This window comes from Bombina bombina, chromosome 1 (assembly GCF_027579735.1).
Source record: "Bombina bombina isolate aBomBom1 chromosome 1, aBomBom1.pri, whole genome shotgun sequence".
Lineage (NCBI taxonomy): Eukaryota > Metazoa > Chordata > Amphibia > Anura > Bombinatoridae > Bombina > Bombina bombina.
The window spans coordinates 1,115,642,788-1,115,664,462 of NC_069499.1; the positions used below are offsets into that span (position 1 = coordinate 1,115,642,788).

General features: G+C 42.1%; 1 protein-coding gene across 1 annotated transcript in view; it reads right to left on the reverse strand.

The window, feature by feature from the left end:
• PLXDC1 (plexin domain containing 1) overlaps nt 1-21,675 on the reverse strand; it is a 123,268-nt gene that overhangs the window by 64,555 nt on the left and 37,038 nt on the right. Inside the window, exons 2-5 of the mRNA XM_053697864.1 lie at nt 10,693-10,844; nt 10,365-10,505; nt 1,548-1,617; nt 1,320-1,442 (exon numbers count right to left, since the gene is read on the reverse strand). Of these exons, the coding sequence (XP_053553839.1) occupies nt 1,320-1,442; nt 1,548-1,617; nt 10,365-10,505; nt 10,693-10,844 (486 nt within the window). The remainder of the gene's footprint in view (nt 1-1,319; nt 1,443-1,547; nt 1,618-10,364; nt 10,506-10,692; nt 10,845-21,675) is intronic.

Genomic DNA, 21,675 nt, shown 5'->3' on the forward strand with positions numbered 1-21,675 from the left:
CTTTTTACAGGTGAAAGAGCTGATGCCCCGCAAAAGGCCCTTATAAGGGCTATTTGTAATTTAATATAGGGTAGGGCATTTTATTATTTTGGGGGGGCTTTTTTATTTTATTAGGGGGATTAGATTAGGTTAATTAGTTTAAAATTCTTGTAATTCTTTTTTTTTTCCCTGTAATTTAGTGTTTGTTTTTTTCCGTAATTTAGTTTATTTAATTTAATTGTAATTAATTGTAGGTAGTTTAGGTAATTAGTTTAATGATAGTGTAGTGTTAGGTGTAATTGTAACTTAGGTTAGGGTTTATTTTACAGGTAATTTTGTACTTATTTTAGCTAGGTAGTTATTAAATAGTTAATAACTATTTAATAACTATTGTACCAAGTTAAAATAAATACAAAGTTGCCTGTAAAATAAAAATAAATCCTAAGCTAGCTACAATGTAACTATTAGTTATATTGTAGCTAGCTTAGGGTTTATTTTATCGGGAAGTATTTAGTTTTAAATAGGATTAATTTATTTAATTATGTTAAATTTATTTTGTTTAATTTAAATTATATTTAAGTTTGGGGGGGTTAGACTTAGGGTTAGACTTAGGTTTAGGAGTTAATAAATTTAATATAGTAGCGGCGACGTTGTGGGCGGCAGATTAGGGGTTAATAAATGTAGGTAGGTGTCGGCGATGTTAGGGACGGCAGATTAGGGGTTAATAAAATTTAACTAGTGTTTGCAAGGCGGGAGTGCGGCGGTTTAGGGGTTAATAAATTTATTAAAATGGTGGCGATGTCCGGTCGGCAGATTAGGGGTTAAATAATTTTATTATAGTGTTTGCGATGTGGGGGGGCCTCGGTTTAGGGGTTAATAGGTAGTTTATGGGTGTTAGTGTACTTTTTAGCACTTTAGTTAAGAACTTTATGTTACGGCGTTAGCCCATAAAACTCTTAACTACTGACTTTAAAATGCGGTAGGAGTCTTGGAGGTAGAGGGTGTACCGCTCACTTTTTAAGGCGATCGTAATACCGGCGTTAGGCAAATCCCATTAAAAAGATAGGATACGCAATTGACGTAAGGGGATTTGCGGTATGCTAAAATCGCGGAAAAAAGTAAGCGGTAGACCCTTTCCTGCCTGACTCGTAATACCAGCGGGCGTTAAAAAGCAGCGTTAGGACCCCTTTACACTGCTTTTTAAGGCTAACGCAAGACTCGTAATCTAGCCGATAGATTTTTGTTTTTTTATAATTGCAGTTGTATCATTTAATCATACATGTCCCTGTGTGTCTGTTATATACACACACAAAATATTGTGCTCCTGTATACTTACTCACCACTGTCTCTGTAGCTGATTATAGCATTTCGGGAGAAACTGGGGTTAAAATTTGCCATTAGGGGGGCCACATACTGTGTTGCTGTCAGCATACGGTGGAGAACATCACCCATGAATATAAAACCTGCATGGGGCAAACAGTTAGTTTCTGATAGGAGTCACTTTGTCATTGACAATTGAACAGTTTGTATTGCTGTGAAAAAGACAGTTGAAAAGTTCCAACACTCACCTCCTGTTGCTATTATGATCTGACGTATGGGATGTCCATAGAAGGGAAAGTCAAAAGAAAGGAGCACTCTCTGTGCAGATGATAAAAATATGGAGAGGAAGATATGAAATTATGAATTTACGTATAGAGATAGAGAAAAGATATTAAACATATGCATCTAGGATTGCCAGACAGTATTTTACCGACATGGGCCTGGATTACAAGTGGAGCACAAAAATATCACTATTGGGCACTAACTCAAGTTAAATCAATCAATAGCACTTTTAAGTAATTGTAATATTTTAGTGTTCCAGTGCAAGCTTAGAGTATGCAAACATCTGGATGTCAAACAGTGCTGGTGTGCCAAATCCCTCACATAAAAGACTTCTATAGGGGTACACTAAAAAACTTGTGTCTTAAAAATATAAATTATGCTTACCTGATAATTTCATTTCCATCATGGGGAGGAGAGTCCACAGCTTCATTCATTACTTGGGGGAATTAAGAACCTGGCCACCAGGAGGAGGCAAAGACACCCCAGCCAAAGGCTTAAATACCTCCCCCACTTCTCTCATCCCCGAGTCATTCTGCCGAGGGAACAAGGAACAGTAGGAGAAATATAAGGGTATAAATGGTGCCATAAGAATAATATTAATTTTAGGTCCGCCCACCGGAGCAACGGGCGGGAGCCGTGGACTCTCCTCCCCACTATGGAAATGAAATTATCAGGTAAGCATAATTTATATTTTCCATCTAAAGGGGAGGCAAGTCCATGGCTTTATTCATTACTTTTGGGAACAAATACCCAAGCTCTAGAGGACACTAAATGAAAAAACGGGAGGACAAAGAAGGCGGACCCTAATCTGAGGGCACCACAGTCTGTAAAACCTTTCTCCCAAAAACTGCTTCCGCCGAAGCAAAAACGTCAAATTTGTAAAATTTTGTAAAGGTATGTAAGGAGAACCAGGTAGCTGCCTTACAAATCTGCTCCATAGAGGCCTCATTCTTGAAGGCCCAAGAAGAAGCCACAGCTCTAGTTGAATGAGCCATGATCCTCTGAGGAGGCTTATATCTTGCTGTCTCGTAGGCCAAGCGAATCATGCTCCTCAACCAAAAGGACAAAGAAGTTGAAGAGGCCTTCTGCCCCTTGTGCTTCCCTGAATACACCACAAAAAGAGATGTAGACTGTCTGAAATCCTTCGTAGCCTGAAGATAAAACTTCAAAGCACGAACCACATCCAAATTATGAAGTAACCTCTCCTTAGGAGAAGAAGGGTTAGGACACAAAGGTGGAACAACTATTTCCTGATTGATGTTACGAGTAGACACAACTTTTGTAAGGAATCCCAAACCAGTGTGAAGAACAGCCTTATCAGCATGAAAAACCAGATAAGGGGTCTCATACTGCAATGCCGCCAACTCAGATACTCTGCATGCCGATGCAATAGCCAACAAAAACAGAACCTTCCAAGAAAGTAACTTAATGTCAAGAGAGTGCATAGGTTCAAACGGAACCCTCTGCAACACCTTCAGAAGCAAGTTCAAGCTCCAGGGAGGAGCGGACTGTCTAATAACAGGCCTGATTCTAGACAGAGCCTGAACAAAAGACTGGATATCAGGAAGCTCAGCGAGCCACTTGTGCAACAGAACAGATACAGACGAAATATGTCCCTTCAAGGAACTGGCGGCATGGAGAAAGGACAGAATCCTGGATACCTTAACCTTGTGCCAAGGATATGCATACTTCTCACACCAGGACAAGTCCTCCACACCTTATGATAGATGCGACGAGTGACCGGCTTCCTGGCTTGAACGAGAGTATCAATCACTCTCTCAGAGAATCCTCTCTTAGCTAAGACTAAGCGTTCAATCTCCACGCAGTCAGCCTCAGAGAATCTAGATTTTGATGTTGAAAGGGACTCTGTACCAACAGATCCCTGCGACAGGGTAACCTCCCTGGAGGAGACAATGACATCCCCACTAGATCCGCAAACCACGTCCTCCGTGGCCACAAGGGAACAATCAGAATAGCCAAAGCTTGCTCCTGCCTGATGCGGGCCACTACTCGAGGTAGATGTGACAACGGTGGAAAAACGTAAACTAGATTGAACCCTCACTGAACCTCTAAGGTGTCTATCAGCTCTGCCTGGGGATCCCTGGATCGTGACCCATATCTGGGTAGCTTGCAATTGAGTCTGGACACCATGAGATCTATCTCAGGCTTTCCCCATCTGAGACAAATCTCCGCAAACACCTCGGGATTGAGAGACCATTCCCCCTGAAGGATTGCCTGCTTAGAAAATCTGCTTCCCAGTTGTCCACACCCGGAATGTGGATTGCTGAGAGTGAGCAGCTTTGGGACTCTGCCCAGTCCAATATCAGAGAAACCTCCCTCATGCTAGGGAGCTTCTCGTCCCCCCCTGATGGTTGATGTAAGCCACAGAGTTAATGTTGTCTGTCTTGAACCTGATGAAGTTGAACGACCCCAGGAGAGGCCATGCCTTCAGAGCATTGTAGATTGCTCAAAGTTCCAGAATATTGATCGGAAGGAGAGACCCTTCTCGAGACCACCTTCCCTGTGCCATCCTGGCACCCCAAACAGCACCCCATCTTGTTAGACTCGCGTCCGTGGTCGCAATCTCCCAGGACGGTCTCAGGAAGGATGTCCCCTGGTACAGTTGTTGCGGACGGATCCACCAAGAAAGGGAATCCCTCGTCCGAACATCCAGAAAACTCTGTTGAGATAGATCTGAATGATCGCCGTTCCACTGTCTCAACATGCACAGCTGAAGAGGTCTGAGATGGATACTGGCGAATGGAATGACATTGATGCTGGACACCATGAGCCCGATCACCTCCATACTCTGAGGGACTGGAGGAGCACTGAAGGGCAAGACTGATGGACGCAATCTTCCTGCGTTGCTGATCTATGAGAAATATCTTTATTGATATAGAATCTATTATTGTTCCCAGGAACTCCACCCTGTTGCTGGGAATCAGGGAGCTCTTTTCTGAGTTTATTTTCCAACCATGAGATTGGAGTAACGAAAGAAGGGCCCTGGAGTGATCTTCTGCGAGACTGAACGACGGCGCCTGGACTAAGATGTCGTCCAGATAGGGTGCCACAACAATGCCTCTGGATCTGGCCACTGCAAGTAGCGCCCCCAGAACCTTCGTAAAGACTCTCAGGGCCATCGCCAGACCAAAGAGAAGGGCCACATACTGGAAATGTTGGTCCAGAAACGCAAATCTCAGGAACCTGAAGTGATCCCTGTGGATCGGCACATGAAGGTAGGCATCCTTCAAGTCTATGAACTAGGAGCAGAATCGATCTGATCGTTTCCATTTTGAACGATGGAACAGCCAGAAATTTTTTAAAAGATTTTCGGTCTAGAATCGGGCGGAACGTGCCCTCCTTCTTTGGGACCACGAAAAGGTTTGAATTAGTACCCTAGACCCCTTTCTGCTGGGGGTACTGGTACAATAACTCTGAGAGAAGAGAGATCCCTCACACAGTCTAGAAAGGTTTCTCTCTTTTCTGGTCTGGAAGACAGATTTGACAGGAGGAATCTACCACTGGGCGGATGAGATCTGAACCCAATCCTGTATCCATGAACGACAATCTCCAGAACCCAAGGGTCCTGAACATCCTGCAACCAGGCCTCTGAGAAGAGAGATAATCTGCCCCTACTTGGTCCGGACACCAGTCGGGGGCCGCCCCTTCATGCCGACTTTAATTCGGCGGGGTTCTTGTTCTGCTTGGACTTATTCCAGGACTGAGCTGGTTTCCAAGTACCCTTGGACTGATCCGTTTCACGGAGGGCTGCTGGCGTTGAGCCTTGTCCGCACGAAAGGGACGAAAAGTAGATCCCTTAGGCTTAACCTTTTTATCCTGCGGTAGGAAAGCGCCCTTGCCTCCCGTAACCGTGGATATGATCAAGTCCAATCCTGGACCGAACAGGATCTTTCCCTGAAAGGGAAGGGATTGAAGTCTGGATTTTAATTATTAGACCTGCGGGCTAGTATGGAAAAGCCTGACACCTTTGCGTTAAGGCAAATAATTTGCATATTGGCATCACAAATAAAAGAATTAGCGACCCTCAAGGCCTTAATTCTCTCCTGTATCTCGTCGAGGGGAGTCTCCCTCTCGACCATGTCAGACAGAGACTCGCACCAATATGTCGCAGCTCTGGAAACTGCAGCTACCGCCACTGCTGGCTAAAAAACTAACCCCGTGTTTTGGTACATCATTCTTAACATGTTCTCCAACTTCTTATCCATGGACTCTTTAAACGATGAACTATCCTCAAGAGGAATCGTCGTCCACTTTGCGGGCGTAGAGATAGCACCATCCACGTTAGGGACAGTCCCCCATAGCTCGAGCTGAGAGTCCAGGACGGGGAACAGCTTCTTAAAGGAAGAAGGGTAAAAGGAAGAACCTAATCTCTCCCATTCATTCTTAATAATGTTAGCCATCTTAACAGGAACCAGGAAGGTCTAAAGGTACCACCCTGTCCTCATACACTTTATCAAGCTTAGGAATCAAAGGTTCCTCCGGTAGTTTCGGTTCCGGAACCTTGAGGGTAGCAAGCACCTGCTTCAGCAAAAAGCGCAAATTTTCCATCCTAAACCTAAAGTCAGGCTCCTCTGCAGTGGGAGCTTTAGATGACATGGACTCCGACCCAGAAGGAACGACCTCCGAAGAGTCGGAGTTGTCCTCGTCAGCGGATAATAATCTTTCCGAGATATCCATTGAAGTATAGGACCCCTGGGCCGGATTTCCATATTTTACCTTGTGCTTGGCAGAATGTGGTAAGGCACTTATCACCTTAGAGACCGCCGTTTGCAGTTGATCCGCAAAATCTGACGGCCAACGGATCTCTCCCGTAGGAGAAATAGACATGCCCTGGGGTGCTGCATGTGTACTCGGAGATGTATGTAGGGAACGCACCTCACGGGACGGGAAGCCCACAGAGGTGGACGGCTCAGTAGTACTAGACATCCTTTTCTTTCTAGATGTCGTGACCTTATCAAGGCAAGTGGAACATAGTTGAGCAGGCGGATCTACCAGAGCCTCCTCGCAATAAACACAGGTACTAGACTTAGTTAAAGAGGGAGTACCCTCTAACGTGTCAGAATCTTTCATAGCTTGCGGCTTTAGTACGGACTATGTAGAATCTAAATAAAAATGGCACCTTTATAACCTCCAATGGCTGGGGCACTCACCACCTCCTATGACCCGGACCACAGAAACCGTTACGTTTCCTGCGCTGCTGGTCAAGCCAGGAAGTCGATAGGCCCCACCCAACAAAAGGAATGCCTCACAGGACCGCCCCCGCACTAGGGAGAAAACGCGCCAAATCTGCCGGGCAAATACTTCCGGAAAAGAAACTAAAGTCCACCCATTGCCAGAGCCACATCTCAAACATATCGCAGCAATGACACAGCAAACAATATTATTTACAAACCCCCCTGTTCAATAATCCCCCTACCAGGGATATTAACCCTTGATTCTATAAAGATAAGAGGTGACCCTGTCTTCAGCGTTATCATTATGTGTATAAAAAAATGAAACGATCTTACTAGAGTCTACGCCGTGGAACAGGAACATGGCCTCTCAAGTGTGACAGTGTAGTAGCATTGCTCCTGACATGGACTTGAGTGTAGAAAGCAGGCAGCGAAACTCGTCAACGCTGATTGCTTATGGAGCTGTTAATCTGAGTCGGGATGGTTTCGCAGAAAGACTCTCCCTGCATCTCCGGACTCTAACTTTCACCCAAGCTCTCACTGAGAGGCTGACAGGGCTACTTAAAACTCCAGTCCCATTCGGAAGAGTACTATCCTCCATAAGAGACTACTCTGAATTTTCCGACACTTCTCTGCCAACCTCCTGTGACGAAAGGTAAAGAATGACTGGGGGATGAGGGAAGTGGGGGAGGTATTTAAGCCTTTGGCTGGGGTGTCTTTGCCTCCTCCTGGTGGCCAGGTTCTTAATTCCCCCAAGTAATAAATGAAGCCGTGGACTCTCCTCCCCTTTAGATGGAAAACTTCGGTTTAGGTGCACTAATCCGAAGGTACAAAAAGCCAAAGGTCAAATAGTGGAGAAAGGTGGCAACCCTATATGCAACATAAAGGAAGATAGTGTCTAGTGAAAAAGTTGACGAGAAAGGAATACATTTAAAAGAAGTCATCTAACAACAAAAGATGTATCAGACCTGGTCTGGATAAATAGGTAAGCCAATCAAGTGCAAGTGGTTATCCACAATTGAAGAAAAGGCACACATGGCAGCATAGGCATGTAGGTCGATTGCAGGTCTATCAAGGGCATTATTAACATACACACAATATAAACAAACAAGAAAAACAGAAAAACTCTTTAAAAAATAATAATACCTCTTAAAAAAATCTATGCAACATATCACATTACACTTATCTGTATAATAACAATAATAATAAACTGATTAGTATATCAATATTATATTGCTTTTTTCTAGTAAAATGTAAAAAGTACATTATTTTCTATGTGAAGAACATAGGAATGTAAAATATGCGTTTTGCACATCAGATTTAGCTATTTACATTTTAATGTGGTCAGATTAGCGCACATGACAATGAAGTAATCTTAAATCACGTTTTTGAAATATTACATATAAAATATATTTTTTTTAAAATGTATTAAATATACTGTCAAATATTCTAAATAATCCATAGAATACATCTATATATTTTACAGTATGTTTAATAATTTTTAATAATTATTATTTTTTTATATATTTATATGTAATAATTCAATAACGCACTTTAAGATTACTGCGTTTTCATGTGCGCTAACCTGACCACGTTAAAAATCTAAATTGAGAAACCTGATACACAATATGCATATTTCACATTCCTATGTTGTTCACATAGAAAATAATGCACTTTTTTTATTATATTTATATATATATATATATATATATATATATATATATATAGTTCTGGGATCCAAGCACTCACTGTAAATGTGAATTGCCTGGGTGCACTCTATGGTAGATAGGTAGAAACTTCAAGGAAAGAAGAGGCACTCACAGGACAAAGTTAACATAAATTTTATTTGTATTTCATCAATAAGGGTTCAGTCAACGTTTCGGTCCTCACAGGGACCTTTGTCAAGACTGTTTCTAGTAGAAAGGTACATAAATTAAAAACAAAGTTAATACCGCTAAGTGTAGGACACCCCATCAAACTGGGGTTACAACCACAAGAAATAAGACAAACTAAACGATAAGTAAAAAACCATTGTCTATACATAGGTACATAGATAACTGCATGTTCAATCTACGTTGTAAGGTCTAATATCAGTCAAGTAAACTGTACACAAGAGCTTTTAATAAATAAAAAAGAAACACGCAAAGGATATACAATACTACCCTTTAAAAAAAAAAAGGATATATAGCACTCGTAAATAGAACAAAAATTATTTATTTTACCTTCTGCAATTTGGCAAAAACCAAATGGTGAAACGTGCGTTGGCATGATGTGCACTTCTGTACTCACACTATGGACACTTGAATAGTGTTTTGTTACTATAAGGACCGCTTCACTATCCACAGGAGAACTGTTGTTCTATAAAGGTTTGGGACAAGCTACAAAATATCTGTGGTGTTGATATATGGCCCCTAGATGCGTGCAGTGATGTTGATATATGCGGCTCTAGAAAGGATACGTTTTGTGAAATTACCCAACAGCCCTATTGTATGTGTATATATACACCTTTGAAGCTGACAAAGTCTAACCCTATGTTGATGCAAAGAGCTTTCTGAACACACAGTACAGATGAAGAATTGTGCTTTGGAGATGATGATCCTTGATGTTTGATGCCTACTGGATCCTGCCGCTTGTATTGGTGACATTTGCCTTTCGAAAAGTTTGGAAACAGCATTTCGTCATAATGGAGATCCTATCAGCAGAGGTGCCAGTTTTAACCTATGGCAAGTTCATAACAACACATTGTTTCTTCACTAAATCCCTGTGAGCATTGCCGTCTGAAAGGAATCCTGAAGCTGAATGGATGGGTTATGTGAGTAACTGACCTAGTGTGCAGCTATCCGCTGCTGTCATAATCTTTCTGGGACTTTGGTTCTGGACTGTTACTCTTGGGGAAATAACAGCAAAGTGTTTTCTATGTGGTTTGTTTGACTGTTTATACATATATACACTGTATTTATCAATAGGCAATGCATTTACGGCTTCAAGTTTATGCTAGTTTATTAGTGACTGCGGTTCCGTTTTGTCTCTTATAGTTTAAACAGGTTTATATGTCGAGTGTTTGTATGCTCACTGGTTTTGCCAAATTGCAAAAAATTTTTGTTCTATTTACGAGTGCTTTATATCCTCTATTTTAAAGGGTAGTATTGTATATCCTTTGGTTATTATATATATATATATATATATATATATATATATATATATATATATATATATATATATATATATATATATATATATATATATATATATTTATTTATTTAAGGATAAATAGAACTTATTCTTCAATGTGAAGAACATTGGAATGTGAAATATTAATATTTCATGTTGGGTTAAGTGCTCTTGAATATACACGGTCGAGTTAATGCACGAGTATGTTTGTTGTTTTTTTCAGTTTTCGGACTCCATTGAGGTCTATGGGAGAAGTTTGCACACATAGGGTTTATGCTCACACGCAAACTTTTTTCTTTCAACTCATAATACGAGCATAACCTGACACACACAAAAAAACTCTGTCTAGCTAATTTGCACTCCATAGTTCGCCCCTCAGCTACCCCAATGTTGACACGATCAGTACAGAGAAGGTCTCACCGAAGCTTGCCTGTGTGTATTAGAGAGGATGCTGTGCACTCTGGTCCTGTTTTCATGTTGCATTAACTCCTTCCACAGCTCCTGACCCTGTGGATCCAGTAAGCTATACACTCGCATTGTGTAGAAGTTATGACTATCCTCCTGTGAAGAGAAAGACGGTTTATCCCACAACCAAAGTGTTTCCCATAATCAAATTATGCCAATAAAAGTGAGATTTTTTTTGTTTCTTTTTAAAAGAAAAAAAAATCAGTTTAAGGTCTAAACAGTCCTTGTCATGGCTAAAGTATAGCCAGCATATAAATTACACATTCCAAGCATATATACTGACCAAAACCTGAGTCTGGTTCTCTGGTAATGTGTCTATAGACAGACCGCCGCCTCCTGTGTCCTGGCTCACTGTTGCATTCAGCCCACTACTAACATCTCGCTTAAAATGTGCAATGTCGGAGTCCAGTTTCTTTGTCTTTAAAGAGTGAAACCCTGCGATAAAGGAAATTAGTATGTTTTATTTGTGTGTATACAGATTTTTTTTATTAAATGCATAATACAATAATTCTGGAGTTATTTGTATCTTTAAATGGTATCTTTTCCAATCTGTTAGTGAAGCTCTTAGCACAAGTTTTCAAATGGTTTTCAAATTCAAACTACAGCCTATAACAAAACCTGACGTTCTAATGGTTCCTTATGACTTCTAATCATGTTTACTTGTCAGATATTTTGTATATAGAGACCTTACCAAAGTTATTCCACTCCACACTATTATTCCGCTCTGTCATACAGTGTGTAAAATATATATTTTTTATTTTTTTTTGCAGTTTGTATCTAAAGGAATATGATACCCAAAATGTCATGATTCAGACAGAGAATGTAATTTTAAACAGCTTTCTAATTAACGTTTATTATCAGTTTTTCTTCTTTCTCTTGGTATCTTTTGTTGTAAAGCAGGGACGTAAGCTTAGCAGCCAGCCCATTTCTAGAGCACTATATGACAGCAGTTTTACAACAATGTTATCCATTTGCAAGAGCCCTACATGACAGCACTATTTCCTGCCATGTAGTGCTCTAGATGTCTACCTAGGTATCTCTTCAACACAAATTTGATAATAGAAGTAAATTGTTTTAAAATGGTATGCTCCGTCTGAATAATAAAAGAAATATGTTGGGTTTCCTATCCCTTTAAATAAATTATAGCATCATGGTTAAAAGTGCAATTAAACTGCGGGGCATAACTACAATAACATAGATACTACTCACTACGCTATAGATTTCCACTGGGCCTGCAGCACTCTCCATAGCAGTTATCTTATTCTAACTGCTTACAAGTGCCAGTAAAAAGGGACATTAAACACTTTGAGATTGTAATATAAAATATATATAAAAAAAACTCTGCAATATACTTCAATTTTGGAGAAATAAAGAGGGTCCTCTAGCAATTCATCATCTAGTTTCCAATGATAAGAGGAAGATGGGGCGGTTGGCCAGGCTAGGTTACATTTAATCATAGCGTGATCAGACCAAACTCTAGTTAGTATGAATATGTTTTTAACTGTTTTGAGGCTTGTAACATCCATCATGACATAGTCGATTCTAGAATGGCTATTATGTGGTGGCTAATAGTAGGTATAGGCCTTTACGTCTAGATGGGTGATTCTCCACACGTCCTGCAGAACTAAGTCTTTGAGGCAGGCTTTTACTTTGGAGTAAATGTGTGGGGACAGGTGGGAACCACCACTCGAGGTGTCTAATGCTGGGTTGAGAGCTATATTAAAAAGTCACCACATGTTATCAGGGAACCCTTGCATTCCACTAAGTATGTTTGTAAGCTTTTTAAAGAATCTATCTTGCGAAGTGTTTGGGGTGTAAATGTTAACTAGGGTGACTAAGCTATTGTATAAGGTGCCTATAAGGACTAGGTAACGTCCCTCTTCATCTTTAATTTTTTGGGATAGTTTGAATGGGATATTTTTCCTTATTAGAATGCCTACGCCATTCCTCTTTACGGTGTTACATGCATAATAGGAATCTCCAAACTTAAAGTGAAAGGTTTTTGGTTCTTTACCGTGAATATAGTGAGTCTCTTGTAAAAACACTATGGCCCCAGTTTATCAAAGGTCTTGCGGACCTGATCCGACACTGCGGATCAGGTCCGCAAGACCTCGCTAAATGCGGAGAGCAATACGCTCTCCGCATTTAATATTGCACCAGCAGCTCACAAGAGCTGCTGGTGCAACGCTGCCCCCTGCTGACTCGCGGCCCCCTGCTGACTCGCGGGGAGGTGTCAATCAACCCGATCGTATTCGATTGGGTTGATTTCCGGCGATTCCTGCCCGCCTGCTCAGAGCAGGCGGACAGGGTTATGGAGCAGCGGTCTTTAGACCGCTGCTTCATAAGTTGTGTTTCTGGCGAGTCTTCGGAGCTTGATAAATGGGCCTGTATGTCCCCAGAATGATGTTTAAAATCTTTTAATACAATACCACGTTTACTAGGGCTATTTAATCCCTTAGCATTGATTGTAATGAGAGTTAGATTAGGTGTACGTGCTGAGTGTGAGTCATGCATAACGGTTAAAATAATCCTAAACTCGGCAGAGAACAATATGGTGAAAAACAAAATTTATGCTTACCTGATAAATTCATTTCTCCTGTAGTGTGGTCAGTCCACGGGTCATCATTACTTCTGGGATATTATCTCCTCCCCCACAGGAAGTGCAAGAGGATTCACCCAGCAGAGCTGCTACATAGCTCCTCCCCTCTACGCCACCTCCAGTCATTCGACCAAAGGACCAACGAGAAAAGGAGAAGCCCAAGGGTGTAGTGGTGACTGGAGTATAATCCAAAAAATTTTTTAGCCTGCCATAAAAAACAGGGCGGGCCGTGGACTGACCACACTACAGGAGAAATGAATTTATCAGGTAAGCATAAATTTTGTTTTCTCCTGTTAAGTGTGGTCAGTCCACGGGTCATCATTACTTCTGGGATACCAATACCAAAGCAAAAGTACACGGATGACGGGAGGGACAGGCAGGCTCTTTATACGGAGGGAACCACTGCCTGAAGAACCTTTCTCCCAAAAACAGCCTCCGAAGAAGCAAAAGTGTCAAATTTGTAAAATTTGGAAAAAGTATGAAGAGAAGACCAAGTTGCAGCCTTGCAAATCTGTTCAACAGAAGCCTCATTCTTAAAGGCCCAAGTGGAAGCCACAGCTCTAGTAGAATGAGCTGTAATTCTTTCAGGAGGCTGCTGTCCAGCAGTCTCATAGGCTAATCGTATTATGCTACGAAGCCAAAAAGAGAGAGAGGTAGCCGAAGCTTTTTGACCTCTCCTCTGACCAGAATAAACGACAAACAGGGAAGATGTTTGACGAAAATCCTTAGTTGCCTGTAGATAAAATTTCAGGGCACGGACTACATCTAGATTGTGTAGCAGACGTTCCTTCTTCGAGGAAGGATTAGGACACAAAGATGGAACAACAATCTCTTGATTGATATTCCTGTTAGTGACCACCTTAGGTAGGAACCCAGGTTTAGTACGCAGAACTACCTTGTCTGAATGAAAAATCAGATAAGGAGAATCACAATGTAAGGCAGATAACTCAGAAACTCTTCGAGCCGAGGAAATGGCCATTAAAAACAGAACTTTCCAAGATAACAACTTGATATCAATGGAATGAAGGGGTTCAAACGGAACACCCTGTAAAACATTAAGAACTAAGTTCAAACTCCATGGCGGAGCAACAGTTTTAAACACAGGCTTGATCCTAGCTAAAGCCTGACAAAAAGCTTGAACGTCCGGAACTTCTGACAGACGTTTGTGTAAAAGAATGGACAGAGCTGAAATCTGTCCCTTTAAAGAACTAGCGGATAACCCCTTTTCTAAACCTTCTTGTAGAAAAGACAATATCCTTGGAATCCTAACCTTACTCCATGAGTAACTCTTGGATTCGCACCAATATAAGTATTTACGCCATATTTTATGGTAAATCCTTCTGGTAACAGGCTTCCTAGCCTGTATTAAGGTATCAATAACTGGCTCAGAAAAACCACGTTTTGATAAAATCAAGCGTTCAATTTCCAAGCAGTCAGCTTCAGAGAAGTTAAATTTTGATGTTTGAATGGACCCTGGATCAGAAGGTCCTGTTTCAGAGGTAGAGACCAAGGCGGACAGGATGACATGTCCACTAGGTCTGCATACCAAGTCCTGCGTGGCCATGCAGGTGCTATTAGAATCACTGATGCTCTTTCCTGTTTGATTCTGGCAATCAATCGAGGAAGCATCGGGAAGGGTGGAAACACATAAGCCATCCCGAAGGTCCAAGGTGCTGTCAAAGCATCTATCAGAACCGCTCCCGGATCCCTGGATCTGGACCCGTAGCGAGGAAGCTTGGCGTTCTGACGAGACGCCATGAGATCTATCTCTGGTTTGCCCCAACGTCGAAGTATCTGGGCAAAGACCTCCGGATGAAGTTCCCACTCCCCCGGATGAAAAGTCTGACGACTTAAGAAATCCGCCTCCCAGTTCTCCACTCCCGGGATGTGGATTGCAGACAGGTGGCAAGAGTGAGACTCTGCCCAGCGAATTATCTTTGATACTTCCATCATTGCTAGGGAGCTTCTTGTCCCTCCCTGATGGTTGATGTAAGCTACAGTCGTGATGTTGTCCGACTGAAACCTGATGAACCCCCGAGTTGTTAACTGGGGCCAAGCCAGAAGGGCATTGAGAACTGCTCTCAATTCCAGAATGTTTATTGGAAGGAGACTCTCCTCCTGATTCCATAGTCCCTGAGCCTTCAGAGAATTCCAGACAGCACCCCAACCTAGTAGGCTGGCGTCTGTTGTTACAATTGTCCAGTCTGGCCTGCTGAATGGCATCCCCCTGGACAGGTGTGGCCGATAAAGCCACCATAGAAGAGAATTTCTGGTCTCTTGATTCAGATTCAGAGTGGGGGACAAATCTGAGTAATCCCCATTCCACTGACTTAGCATGCACAATTGCAGCGGTCTGAGATGTAGGCGTGCAAAAGGTACTATGTCCATTGCCGCTACCATTAAGCCGATCACCTCCATGCATTGAGCTACTGACGGGTGTTGAATGGAATGAAGGACCCGGCATGCATTTTGAAGCTTTGTTAACCTGTCTTCTGTCAGGTAAATCTTCATTTCTACAGAATCTATCAGAGTCCCCAAGAAGGGAACTCTTGTGAGTGGAAAGAGAGAACTCTTCTTTTCGTTCACCTTCCATCCATGCGACCTTAGAAATGCCAGTACTAACTCTGTATGAGACTTGGCAGTTTGAAAGCTTGAAGCTTGTATCAGAATGTCGTCTAGGTACGGAGCTACCGAAATTCCTCGCGGTCTTAGTACCGCCAGAAGAGTACCCAGAACCTTTGTGAAGATTCTTGGAGCCGTAGCCAATCCGAATGGAAGAGCTACAAACTGGTAATGCCTGTCTAGAAAGGCAAACCTTAGATACCGGAAATGATTTCTGTGAATCGGTATGTGAAGGTAAGCATCCTTTAAATCCACTGTGGTCATGTACTGACCCTCTTGGATCATGGGCAAAATTGTTCGAATAGTTTCCATCTTGAACGATGGAACTCTTAGGAATTTGTTTAGGATCTTTAAATCCAAGATTGGCCTGAAAGTTCCCTCTTTTTTGGGAACTACAAACAGATTTGAGTAAAACCCTTGTCCTTGTTCCGACCGCGGAACTGGATGGATCACTCCCATTAATAAAAGATCTTGTACGCAGCGTAGGAACGCTTCTTTCTTTATTTGATTTGTTGACAACCTTGACAGATGAAATCTCCCTCTTGGGGGAGAGGATTTGAAGTCCAGAAGGTATCCCTGAGATATGATGAGCGAATCTAGATTGAGGGTGTTTGCAGATTGTAACAATATTACCCTATGTCTGGCGCCTTCTTACCCTCAATCTAGATTCGCTCATCGTACCCCAAACAATTGGAAGAGCTGCCGTATTTTGGACTCGATTGGACTTTTTATCCGACATTACCTTCCGTGAGCGCACCTCTACAGGGAGTCCTAAAAACCCTGAAACCTTTGTATCCCTGAGATATGATCTCTAACGCCCAGGGATCCTGAACATCTCTTGCCCAAGCCTGGGCGAAGAGAGAAAGTCTGCCCCCTACTAGATCCGGTCCCGGATCGGGGGCCCTCGATTCATGCTGTCTTAGGGGCAGCAGCAGGTTTCCTGGCCTGCTTGCCCTTGTTCCAGGACTGGTTAGGTTTCCAGCCTTGTCTGTAGCGAGCAACAGCTCCTTCCTGTTTTGGTGCAGAGGAAGTTGATGCTGTTCCTGCTTTAAAATTACGAAAGGAACGAAAATTAGACTGTCTAGCCCTAGGTTTGGCTTTGTCCTGAGGCAGGGCATGGCCTTTACCTCCTGTAATGTCAGCGATAATCTCCTTCAACCCGGGCCCGAATAAGGTCTGCCCTTTGAAAGGTATATTAAGCAATTTAGATTTAGAAGTAACATCAGCTGACCAGGATTTTAGCCACAGTGCTATGCGTGCCTGAATGGCAAATCCGGAATTCTTAGCCGTAAGTTTAGTTAAATGTACTACGGCATCTGAAATAAATGAGTTAGCTAACTTAAGGGTTTTAAGTTTGAGTGTAATCTCATCTAGTGTAGATGATTCAAGTGTCTCTTCCAGAGACTCAAACCAAAATGCTGCTGCAGCCGTGACAGGCGCAATACATGCAAGAGGTTGCAATATAAAACCTTGTTGAACAAACATTTTCTTAAGGTAACCCTCTAATTTTTTATCCATTGGATCTGAAAAAGCACAGCTATCCTCCACCGGGATAGTGGTACGCTTAGCTAAAGTAGAAACTGCTCCCTCCACCTTAGGGACCGTTTGCCATAAGTCCCGTGTGGTGGCGTCTATTGGAAACATTTTTCTAAATATCGGAGGAGGTGAGAACGGCACACCGGGCCTATCCCACTCCTTAGTAACAATTTCAGTAAGTCTCTTAGGTATAGGAAAAACATCAGTACTCGCCGGTACCGCAAAATATTTATCCAACCTACACATTTTCTCTGGTATTGCAACTGTGTTACAATCATTCAGAGCCGCTAACACCTCCCCTAGTAACACACGGAGGTTTTCCAGCTTAAATTTAAAATTTGAAATATCTGAATCCAGTCTGTTTGGATCAGAACCGTCACCCACAGAATGAAGTTCTCCGTCCTCATGTTCTGCCACCTGTGACGCAGTGTCTGACATGGCCCTAATATTATCAGCGCACTCTGTTCTCACCCCAGAGTGATCACGCTTGCCTCTAAGTTCTGGTAATTTAGCCAAAACTTCAGTCATAACAGTAGCCATATCCTGTAATGTGATTTGAAATGGCCGCCCAGATGTACTCGGCGCTACAATATCACGCACCTCCCGAGCGGGAGATGCAGGTACTGACACGTGAGGCGAGTTAGTCGGCATAACTCTCCCCTCGTTGTTAGGTGAAATATGTTCAGTTTGTACAGATTGACTTTTATTTAAAGTAACATCAATACAATTAGTACATAAATTTCTATTGGGCTCCACTTTGGCATTAGCACATATAGCACATGTATCTTCCTCTGAATCAGACATGTTTAACACACTAGCAATAAACTAGCAACTTGGAAATGCTTTTCAAGTAATTTACAATAATATGAAAACGAACTGTGCCTATAAGAAGCACAGAAAAAATTATGACAGTTGAAAATAATTAAGTTATAGCATCAAATCTTTGTAAGAAATATACAATTTTAGCAAAGGATTGTTCCCATTAGCAAAGGATAACTAACCCTGGCAGCAGAAAAAATACACAAATAAACGTTTTTTATCACAGTCAACTACAATCTTCACAGCTCTGCTGTGAATGATTACCTCCCTCAAAAAAGGCTTTGGAGATCCCTGAGTTCTGTAGAGATGAACCGGATCATGCAGGAAGAAAATGAACCTCTGACTGAGTTTTTTGATGCGTAGTAAAAGCGCCAAAAATGGCCCCTCCCCCTCACACATAACAGTGAGAGAGATCAGTAAACTGCTTTAATTTAAACAAAACTATTGCCAAGTGGAAAAAATAGTGCCCAAAACATTTTTTCACCCAGTACCTCAGAGAAATAAACGTTTTTACATGCCAGCAAAAAAACGTTTAACCTCAATAAATTAATTGTTATTTAAAACCTATTGCAAGTCCCTGCAAATTAGGTTAAGTCTATGCATACAGTATAAATCCAGTGAAGTACCATTCCCCAGAATACTGAAGTGTAAAATATACATACATGACAGCCTGATACCAGCTACATCTACTGCATTTAAGGCTGAGTTTACATTATAACGGTATGGCAGGATTTTCTCATCAATTCCATGTCAGAAAATAATAAACTGCTACATACCTTTTTGCAGAATAATCTGCCTGCTGTCCCCTGATCTGAAGTTTACCTCTCCTCAGATGGCCGAGAAACAGCAATATGATCTTAACTACTCCGGCTAAAATCATAGAAAAAACTCAGGTAGATTCTTCTTCAAATTCTACCAGAGAATGAATAACACACTCCGGTGCTATTATAAAATAACAAACTTTTGATTGAAGGTAATAAACTAATTAAATCACCACAGTCCTCTCACACATCCTATCTATTCGTTGGGTGCAAGAGAATGACTGGGGGTGACGTAGAGGGGAGGAGCTATGTAGTAGCTCTGCTGGGTGAATCCTCTTGCACTTCCTGTGGGGGAGGAGATAATATCCCAGAAGTAATGATGACCCGTGGACTGACCACACTTAACAGGAGAAAACAATATTGGAAGCATTTGGTACTTTTGGTTGTGAGACATGGAACCCAGGTTGGGAGTTGACCCTTTTCTTAACATTTATAATGAAAAGTAAATAAGAACATTGAGAATAAACCATAACAAAGACAATCAAAATAACAATCGTGGAGAGAAACGTCTCTACACACATGCATTGTGGTCGACCAACCTCGTGCATGCATTGTGGTCGACCAACATGTAGAACATTTAAACTATCCTGGTAGTTTACATCTAAACATCAAAACATTACATTTATAAACTTTCTGTTAGGCTGCAGCAACGGGCATGCCGCTGTGAGGCCAGGGGTAGCAGGGACAACAGGGGCCCACAACTTAGCAACTGTAATAAAGAATAAAGTTAGCGAGAATTATGAAAAAACATTTGAGTAATTGCAGTATAACTCTAAGGCTATATAAGGTATGTGAGAGACTAAATACTCTCCTCCAGGTGGAAGTCCAGCAACTTATAGCTGTCAATACTATTAAAGGAGGAACATAAAGTCAAGATAAGATTACATGGTCTCACCACTTTCTTGATAGAAGAGTCAAGTTATCATTTTTCTCATGGTTCGAGGACGAGGGGGTGGGTACTTTTTGCCATCTGGAGGGATGAGCCTTGTTTTTGTCGAGGGTTTCATGGTTGTAACGTGGGGGGGTCAACGGAGTGTCCTGAGTGAATGGTTTCAACTTCAAGTCCCAGACCCTTTGTGAAGGCTTCCAAGTCCTGCTGATCTTTGTAAACATGTGTGATGACATCCTTAGAGACTGTGAGGCTGAAAGGGAAACCCCATCTATATTTAATATGCTTATCATGTAGGGCTTTAGTGAGGAATCTCACTTCTCTTCTTCGTTGGATCGTAATAGGGCATAAATCCATATAGATTTGTATACTGTGGTCAAGATACTGGATCTGTGGGGTTTGGCGTGCATTAAGCCATATTTCCTCCTTGTCTTTAAATTTTAAGAATAGGGCTATAACGTCCCTAGGTGGAGAGTTAGGGGAGGCTGCTCTGAGGGCTCTATGAGCTCCACTGGCAGGGCTTGTGGATTGGCCTTAATGTGTTGGAACAAGCCTTGAAAATAATCATGAAGGTCTGAGGACTATATGGTCACCTGGTATTCCTCCAAACCGCAGATTGTTTCTATTTTCAAGGTCCTCGACCTTGTCGTGAAGTGCGTCAATCTTGGAATCCTGTATGAAGGTTTGTGAGCCTATATTACTCATCATTTCATTTATGGTGTCTTGAGTTTCTTTAACCTCTTCCATTCCATGACCTATATCAATGATTTCTTTCCGAATGGATGTCAGTTCAGTTTTGATAAGCAATCTCAAGGAATCAAAATCAGCTTTGCTAGGTAAATTGGCTATGTCCGCTTTCAATTGTTCAGCGTAATCGACTGGTATGGCAGCTGAGGATATAATAGATTCTGGGGGGGTACTTCTCACAGTAGCAGAGTCCATCAGATTGCCCAGTGGGGATTCTTGTGAGGGAAAGAAGGTACTAACAGAGACAGGCGTGCTGGAGTGGGATTTTAGGCCCCTTTCAACTCCAGTTGATTTCTTCCCCACCATGGTGATGAATTATGGAAAGTAAAGGCTGTGTCCTCAGTAAGATGTGGTAAATTTGAAAGTTGATAAAAAAAAACCTCTGTTAGTATATGAGATGCTAGATGAAGTAGTTGATCATAGAGGTGCAACTACATTAATCTGTTGCAACTGGTAAAGGCCCTGCACACATCCTAGATTCAAGCTTGCTGTTACGGCAATTCGAGTAGGCTATAAAAACATGTTTCATACAGAATTAAAGTCTCTGAATGGGAGGATCATGGAGCATTGCGGCAATTATGTGTGCAGTCCCTTCATCCCTCTTATACTTTCTCAGTTGCACCCCTGCAATGCGGTAGCAGTTTTAAATAGTATGGTGGGTCATAGTGACAGGGGTTACATTAGTTTGCCCAATATGATTGTGGGGTATATTGCTGGCCTCAGGCTATGTATAAATTATTTAGCCACCTTAGATATGGTGTGTAGGCCTTACTGTAGCTCGTCGGGCTATAGAGCACCTGCTCATCGGAGTATCAACTCTGTAGGCTCCTAACTGGCGAAGTGAGAAATAACTGCCTGCAACAGCGGTGCCGTATATGACAAAGGCTGTCTGTTTCTGGCTGGAGTATCGGCTCTGATGTGCGGTCCAGGTTCAGGGAGTTGCAAGAGGCCTGCCTCGTGGTGCACGCCTTATGGCGTGGGTCGTCTTGACATCCGACTCCGGAATGGCTTAAAAAAGGAGCCTGCTAGGTCAGGACATAATCCGCTGCTTGATACAAGCAGAATAGTGGCGTTCCCTGTGGGATAAATGTGTCAGGGAGAGGAAAGTCTACCACTCATGCACAGAGCTCTTTCACATCGCGGCCATCTTCCTTCATGGCCAAGCTCCGCCTTGCAATATACTTTAATTATTTAATTTGTCATCTTTTACTGTAATTCCATTCTGAAATTGTG